This window comes from Triturus cristatus, chromosome 2_1, assembly GCF_964204655.1.
Source record: "Triturus cristatus chromosome 2_1, aTriCri1.1, whole genome shotgun sequence".
NCBI lineage: Eukaryota > Metazoa > Chordata > Amphibia > Caudata > Salamandridae > Triturus > Triturus cristatus.
In genome coordinates, this window is record NC_140581.1 from 403,396,264 (window position 1) to 403,405,248 (window position 8,985).

The 8,985-nt window shown below is 43.4% G+C and overlaps 1 protein-coding gene across 1 annotated transcript in view; it reads right to left on the bottom strand.

Moving 5' to 3' along the window:
• LOC146865372 (uncharacterized) overlaps positions 1-5,115 on the bottom strand; it is an 86,548-nt gene extending 81,433 nt beyond the window's left edge. The window contains exon 1 of the mRNA XM_085640730.1: positions 5,000-5,115. Within this exon, the coding sequence (XP_085496856.1) occupies positions 5,000-5,064 (65 nt within the window). The 5' untranslated portion in view covers positions 5,065-5,115. The remainder of the gene's footprint in view (positions 1-4,999) is intronic.
• Between the last annotated feature and the right edge of the window lie 3,870 nt (positions 5,116-8,985).

Sequence of the window (8,985 nt, forward strand, 5' to 3'; positions counted from 1 at the left end):
TAACAGTAAAAAGCCCCAAACTAGAAAAATAGGGTTACTCTTGAAATGCTGCAAAAATAGTTCAAAGGGTGCAAAGAGGAGTTCAGTTCAAAGCAGTGGTCTATGTGACCCTTTTACTTACAAAGTACCTGGATTCTGTAGCAAAACAACCAAAATGGGCTAAGGAGCTGTAGCGATGATTTTCCTCACGCATGACCAGCAATGCGTTGAATCCTTGCCTCACGGGAGGATGATGCGCTGATCTGTGTGCAGGACAAAGCGACAAATTTCTCCACGCTAAGCCAGCGATGCGTTGAAATCCTTGCCGCAAGGGAGGATGATGCGCCGAGCCTGTTGCGTGTGCGATCTTGTTGCGATGAAAAGAAATGGCGCTCCGAGAGGGAGCAGCGATCCTGATGCGATGCGATGAAAATGGCGGACGCCCGGTGTCTGCGCTGCGATGTCGTGAAGCGATGAACTCGATGCGATGATCTTTGGTTAGCGAGCACTTGGAGGCCCGCAAATGTGCGATGTGATGATCTTCGGGTTAGCGAGCAGTTGGCAGCCTGCAACCGTGCAATGCAATAATCTTGAGGTTAGCAAGCCTTTGGCAGCCCGCAAACGTGTGAAGCGATGATCTCCGGTAGCGAGCACTCAGCGGCAGCAGCGCGATGATTTTCAGCTGCGGCAGCTCGCAAACGGGTGTTAGCGACGATTTTCAGCACTCTTTTCTCTGTAGTAGAACTAGAGGCCCTGGAACTCACAGGAGCCTTATCTGAAGATAGAAATCCTCGCTGGGAGGAAACAGGAGGCTGGTGGTGGAGTCTGATGTGCCTGGGACTCCAGCAGGAGGCTAGCTATCTTCTAGCCCTTGGGTGATTGCTTTAGCAAGTTGAAATAAAAGTTCTCTTCAAAGTCCTTTCTCTCTTCTTCCAAGTCCAGTAGTAACCACGCCAATCCAAAAAACAGCACACAAGGACAGTCGCCTCCTGCAGATTCCTTCAGTTACACGGACAGAGGTTCTTCTTGTTGTCTAGGAGCAATCCACATTGTAGGGGTTTCAGCACAGATATTTTTCCCCCATAAGTCTTTGTTCTCAGAAGCTACAAGTCACTGAACCCAACCAGAACCAGTTCTGCCCAGCCCTGGAGCACTTTGTTTACCAGGCTGCAGCCATCCTTCCTTTCAGAAAGAGCGGGTCTGCCATCAGACGCACAGTGGGAGGTGGAGCCAGCATTCACCTTGCCAGGCACAGCCCTATTCAGGTCAAGGAGCTACCCCTCCCCATACTCCAATGCAGATCTCTCTATTCAACCCAGGTCTGACTCAGCCTACCCTGTTCCTCCAAAACCAGACAGCCAATACACATAACAGCAGAGCACACTGGAAGGCTTAGGCAAGAAAATACCTACTTTCTAAAGGTGGTAATTTCAAACACAGAATATAAACATAACCTTCACTAAAAGATGTATTTTAATATTCTGAGTCCAGGCATACTAAATTCGTTTTTCTACCATGTTCTTTGGGTCAGTTAGGACTATAGAGTGTAATAGTCAAACTGCCCATTCTGGCCTATGGAGAACAGGTAGCCTTACAGTAGTGAAAAACGAAATTGGGTGTAATTCACTACTAGGACATGCTACACACATCAGAGCATGTCCTACCTTACACATATAATGCACCCTACCATAGGGGTGACTCACATGATGCCAAGGGAAGGTTTAGGGGCTGGGAAGTGGGGGCACTTCACAGCCAAGATGGCAGTTCTGGACTGCATGCAGACTCTGCAGTAGCAGGTCTGAGACACACTTTACAAGCTGCTTCTGTGGGTGACGCAAACCAGCACTGCAGGCCCACCAGCAGCATTTGGTTTACCAGCCCTGGGCACACACAGCCAACGCTACTAGGGACTAACAGGTAAACCAAATAAGCCAATCATGGAGATACCAATTCACATATCATATTTACACAGGGAGCATTCGTGCAGTGGCCCTGTATGGCAGTGGCACAGCGCCCAGAGCATCTAATACCAGCAAAAATAAGGTGATAACAGCGAAAAATGGAATGGAGACCCACGCCAATGGTGCCAGGTCTAACTGTACAATTTGAAAAAGGGGATTTGGGGGGGTCTCCCCCCAAAAAAACAGAACCTGTTGTAACGTCGGGAAGTGGAGACAATCGGCGTCGTTTTAGAGGAAACGGAATGACGCTTCCTCTTTATGACGTATGACGTCACCAAGGAAGATCGAGGAGAGGACGTGAAGAGGTAAGGGGAATATAAGTTTAAAAAATAAATATATACATAGATTGTGGGTAACAGGCAGGGGTAATTATAATAGGGATTGGGGCCTGGGGGGTCACGTAAGGGTACAGGGGAGGGGTATGACCTTTACCAAGAGTATGCCATTACAATGCATGAATTTACAACGAAAATCGTTGTAAAAGTATGTGTGGTAAAGGAATATTCGTGGTAAAGGTTATCCGTGGAAATAGCATTCCGTTGTAACGCATGCGTGGTAAAGGCATGCGTTGCAACGGAATGTGTTGTAACGACATACAACCGCCTTCACCATGGAACCACCACCGAAACACCACCAGCCCAGTGGTAAAATCATAATGGGATGGTCGGGATACCGTCGGCTTGGTAGCATTCTGCTCACCGCTGCAAAGGTGGTCCTGCAGTCGAAACACCAAAGTCCAAATCGGGCCCATAGTATAAGCTTCTTGCTGATGCACACAATGCATTTGCTACAGAAGAAATACATTCTTTTTGGCTGTTCTCCTTTAATCTGTTTCCCTGGAAACATTCTTGGCTTAAATTTGCTTTTTCACCTTAGTCTTTTTTAATTACAATATATTGTTCATTTATTCCACGAGCTTAACAAAAAGAAAGACAGGGAGGAAAGAATGAATAAAGAAATAAAGACATTGCATGTTCAATATTTCTTTGTGCTTTAAGGAGCAGCGCCTGGAAACTAATTAAAAATGTGAAACTTAGAACGACAGTGTGAATTATGTAGAAAATATGGCTGTATTCTGGAAGGTTCTGTATTCAGATGTTCTGTTTGGCATATAATATTTGGCAGCCAAGGTCATAAAATCGGTGGAGAAGAAATCAAAGATGTAAAATTAACATTTGGATTCCTTCCAGTATTCTATTATGCTTTAGGAATGCAAAGCTAAGTACTAATGGCATCCATAATTGAAGCCAGTAACATCTTTACTGGCTAGAGAATGAGCAGCAATTACTGTAAATGTATTGAAGACAATAAAACAAGCACCAGTTCATTAATGCTTGGGAGCCTGTGATTGCAAATTCTTTCTGCTTCACAAGTAACACAAACACTCACACAATGCAATTACAATAAAGCTATATTAGGTAGCGAATGATTACAACTACATGTATAATTGAAATTAATATATGTGTTCATGGTATTTAATAGTAGATGACAAATATCAAACTTTGTGTACGCTGTATAAGAGAAGAGATGAAACATTCACAAATGATGTTTCAAATAATAGTGTAAGGCTCAATGGACCAGATGTACTAAGATACTGGTCACCAAAAGTGGGCACGATTTGCAACTCTTCTTTTCCATACCAGAAACCTATTTTGAAAATGGATCTATTTACTGATAGGTTGGTTTGCAAAATAAAAACAATAGGAATGAGTCATAGTCTGGACTACCTAATTCTTATTCACCAGGTATTTCGCAAACTGTGACTCACTCTATTTGGAAACCATCTGTGTCTTTTAAATAAATTTAAAAAAATAAGCAGTTAGATATTTTAAAGGAAAATTAGCTGCTCTAAAAAAGAAATCTTTCTTGGAATTTTCTGTGAAATTTTGCAGTGGTTTCCTGAACCATTGCCTCCTCCCTTCAAACTTTTACACCAATTCTCAAAAGGGAAGGGGTCAAAAGGGGACCTCTTCCCATTTATAAATAGATTACCACAAAATATTGTTATACTGCTGCTGCTCAGCCTGAGTGTCTATGTGAGAGAATGTTGGTGAATGGAATTAACGTGTGTGTGAGTGTCAGTTGATGATGGGCTCAGCAGCAGTGAGGCTGCTCCTGGTGGGGCTCTCTCATCCTGTAACATCTACTTGAATAAAGATACATGAACATACCACATGGAATGGACATTACATTTTTACAACATATTTTGGCGACAATTTAGAAGGAAGAGAACCTGTGTGTGCAACTTCTGCGGACGTATACTGTGAACTTTGGAAACTTCAAGGTAAAGGAACTTATATCTACGTATTTAAAGAAAGCTGCCACACCTGAGCTCCACCAGTGACCACCACATCAGTCACCCACAACCCAAAGGTGCAAGTTCCCCCATTAATGTGCCAGTTACTGCTCTACTTTCCTGCTCCCTCTCCTGCTCCTTAGGGACAGTGGTCCCTGTCCTGCCACTTTGGGACACTGTTTTCTGAAGTCCAGTTTCCCAGGAGAGTGTCCAGTTTTTACTGCCTCCTTATCCTGCTACAGCCTGCCCTGCTACCTAGGATGAGGTGTCCCTTTACTGCTACATTGGGACAGTGCATCCCATATTTGGAGTTTTCCTGAGGCGTAACCAGCTCTAATCTCGTGTTTCCCTTTGAAGTGTCCTAGTGACTTGTTTGGATTTGTTTTAACCTTAAAGGATATGCCTTGCTGTTTCTCGCTTCTGGCTACACCCAGTCCTCCCAGATCTAATCCAGCTGCGTGCCCTCAGTTATTGATTACCTACCTAATTGCCAACCTTTGAAGAAACCCACCACCCCTATCGATTCTGTTTTCCTGCTTCAAATTATTGGCATCCTAGCGTTGTCAAGGTCAACTCACCCGATGATCTGATACATTTATTTATATGGGGAGGACTCATGCCTGTGTCATGGATGTATTCCTTCAGTACTTTCCCATTTTATTTTACATTTGCCCCTCTGCCACTACTTCCCCATGGCAGTTGAACTGCTGCATGCCTTTTCAAATTTGCCTCGAGCTGACATGCAGAGCTCATGCAGCCTTACCTTCTTCGTAGAGTTCTCCGATGTCTCCATGGTTTCCCGCATGTTCCTTCTTCTTCGCTGTCCATTGCTGCTTCAGAACGCCTACATGCTAAGACGTGCCGTGAGCCATCCGGCCCAGCATCACGAACGTGCCGCCATCTTGGGTTTGGAGGCACCACCGATTCTCTGGAGCTGTGCTGTTTCCTGGGTTTTAAAGTGTTCTCTGCCAACCACCTTTGTATCCTGGTGTCTCAATAAAGTTATCGTTTCTTTCAACAAAATTGGATCGATGCAGTGCATCTTCGAGCTTCAATGCAAGTCCTGTTTTTCTTTTGTTAACCCCTTTTTTCCCCGTGCTGATCCATGAGCAAAACCCCACTGCCAAACGATCCTGGAAAAGCCAGGCATCACGTGGATCCGCCGTTTCCCCATGCAAGTCAGGTATCGCGTGGGTTGCCCTTGCTGTCAATGAAACTCTGCATAATGAAAATACTGTTTTTTTTGTTGTTCTTCAACCCCATTCTATTTGGCGCAGTCAAAGTATTGGATTTTGATTTCTCTATGGTGACTTCTTCTAATCCTAAAAGTTATCTAGTGTTACATGCTCTTGTTTTTTCTCACTCTTTCTGTCCAAGGAACCTTTCTTTATGTGATTTCTTCTCCTACAGAGTTTGGACATTCTACATATTGTAAATTTGTTCTTGTCCTGTTGCTGCAGGACCTTAACATACATGTGTGTTTCATACTTTTGGTCACATGTTGTGCTTTTTTTGTTGACCTACTACTGTGTGCCATCCGTTATATTTTTAGGATGTATTACTTTGCTGATAATGCTTTAATCTTCAACTAAAGGGTTGAAGTTACGTAAACCTCTTACAGAGCTGTATTGTGAGTGAACGTTTTTTTATTCAGTGTGTTTCTCTAATTACGTCATTTGGTGTTGAAGTGTGCATTTTACGAATGTTCCATGTGGAGGGTCTTTCCTCCTTGTGTTCAATGCCTTCTTCTTCTGTAATGGCTGTGAATTTTTAATTTTTATGCTCTAGTAGTTTATTCTTTACTGGCTGTGTCTTCAATGGTACAACTTCTTTTATTGTATAATTATTGTTGGAAACTGTGCAGTTAGTTGTAATGATGCTTCCCACTTTTACGTGGTTATGGGTTAGTGTTGTAGAACCACCCATTGTAGTACGGATGTATTGTGATTGCCTGAAGCTGGTGGTCTTTTCAAGTGCTTAGTATACGTGTCTGCATGAGTCTTATTTGACATTCATTTGTGCATTTAGTTACCTTATATGCATTTACTTTCCTTATGTGCATTTACATTTGGTCCGTGTGGAGTCCCTTCCACACATCACAACCCAACTTTATGGTTGGGTGGAGTTTCTGCTTGGTCTGTTCATGTTCTGTGTGGAGCCCCTTTTCCACACATCACAGCCCAGCGTTTGTTTGGGTGGAGTTTATGGTTGGTGATTGCAGTGATTTTTACGTGTTCTGTGTAGAGCGTTTTTCTACACCTCACACCCCATCTTGCGTTGCGGGACGTTTCTTACATTTTAAGTCAATTGATGTGTTCCTGATTGGTTACTTATAGACTGTTCTCTACACATCACACCCTAAGTTTTGGTTGGGGAGCTCTAATATTCTTGTGTTTCCCCTTTGATGTATCCCAGTGACTTGCTTTGATGTACTGTAGCCTTAAAGGATATGACCTTATGTTTCTGGCTTCTGGCTACAACTCCTCATGCCATATCTAATTCAGCTGCGTGCCCTCAGCTATTGATTGTTTGCCTTGTTGCCAACCTGACGTGCCACCGCCTTTAAGAGGCACACCACCCCTGCCGACTCTGTTTTCCCGTTTCAACTTGTTTCAACTCATTGGCACCCCAGAGTTGCCAGGATCAACACACCGGTGATATGGTACTTTTATTTAATATGGGGAGGACTCGTGTCGGTATTATGTATGTATGCCTTGAGGACTTTCACAATCTGTACATTTGCGCCTCTGCCTCTAACTTCCCAATGACAGTTAAACCGCTGCTTTACATTTCAAACCTGCCTCGAGCTGACATGCAGAGCACACGCAGCCTTACCTGCATGGTAGAGTTCTGCGTTCCTTTTTCTTCGAAGTTTATTGCTGCTTCCAGATGCCCTGAAGCACAGACATGCCTTGAGCCACTCTGCTCTGCGTCTACAACGTGCTGCCATCTTGGGTTTGGAGGCACCATCGTTGCAGCATACCTTGCACTCTTCTGTGCGTCTTCTGCCAACCATGTTTTTTTTTTAATTAACGTTGTACAAAGCACAGCTCTGTGGACTTTCCCCTACGTCATGGTGAGAGCTGGAGTGGATTATTGCTGTGCTTGCCGCTGCTGGTCTTCGTGACCCTTTTCCTCTGTCAGGGTTGCCGACATGGTGAAGAACTTCATTCTCGTCAAAATGCTGACAAACTTTATCCTGCCATTGGAGGAGTAAGGTACTGTGGACATCAGCATCTACATACTTGCATTGAGTTCGTGGGAAATGCAGGGCATTTGCATGTTTGCAATATTCCAGCAACGTACTGTTTTTTTTCTTCCATTTGTTGTTGCTTCTCATATATTCTTCAAGCCTTTGCACGTTTTGCTTTACTGCAGACCACGATGACTACTTTACTAGCTTTAATTTATTGGTTTTGGACAGTGTCATACTTCTTGTTAGAGGTCGCTTAATGATAGTTCAACATCTTATCACTTATGCTGTGCTTTATGCATATACTTGTTGCATGCGTGTATTCACTTGTGGTCCACATTACTATGTGATTGTACCTTCTTACCATGTGATTGTACTTTTTTACATTATAATGTTTGTGTGCATTACGCCCCTTTCCCTTGCACATCAGGGTTTGCGTTGTGTGTGTTTTGGTTCTGTGTGGACTCCCTTGACACACATCACAGCCCAACTTTATGTTTGGGTGGAGTTTCTGCTTGCTCTGTTAATGTTCTGTGTGGACCGCCTTTTTTCCACACGCCACAACCCAACTTTCTGTTGGGTGGAGTTTTTGGTTGGTGACTTTTCTGCTTGTATTCCTGGATATGTTTTAGGGTGAAAGTTTATTCATGCTTGTTGTTATGTTGGTGCAGTGTGTTACACCCTTCCAGGTTCCGTGTGAAGCGTACTTTTTCACACGTCACAACCCAGATTTTGGTTTGGGTGGAGTTTTTGTGTGGTTTTCTCACAGGTTCCGTGTGGAGTATATTTTCCATACGTCACAACCCAAATTTTTGTTTGGGTGGAGTGTATGCTTGCTTTTCTTCAGGTTCCGTGTGGAGTGCATTTTCCACACATCACAACCCTGCTTTCAGTTTGGGTGGAGTTTATGGTTGGTTACCGGTGTTACGTGACTGGTGTGACCTTTACGAGTTCCATGTAGTGTGTTTCTACACATCACACTCCATTTGTTTTTTTCATGGTGGAAGTACTGAATTCATTGTATCTGATTGATGTTTCCTGTTGCACCTTTTATTTGGGACCCTTCTTGCCTCTTGTTGGCCTGGCCAGCCTTCTTGTTTGTTTTTTGGGGGTTTAGTTTGTGTTTTGCTGGCGTGGTAGTGTATGTGTTGCTTTGGCTTGGTTTTAAGGGAGCGTGGATTTTGTTTTTGTTTGATAAAGGGAGTAGTGGTGAGTGTTAGATTTTCTGGATTGCGTAATGTTTACTTCTTTCATATATCTATCTTTTTGCTATTTTGTATACACATATTTCACCATCCACATGTATTGCATGTTGCCCCTCTCTTGCATGTAATTATTATTGCCATCTTATACATGTATCCATTTTTGTGATTCTTTTACTGTTTAATTTTATTGGTATTAAGAAAGAGAGATGTGTTATACCTGCTGCTCAGCCTGTGTGGCTGTGGAGTGGAATGTTGGTGTGAGAGCTGGTTGTGGAATGTTGGATGAGAGAGAGTGTCAGTTGGAGGCTGCTCCTTGTAACATCTTGCTTATAATAAACCTACATGGAAAAC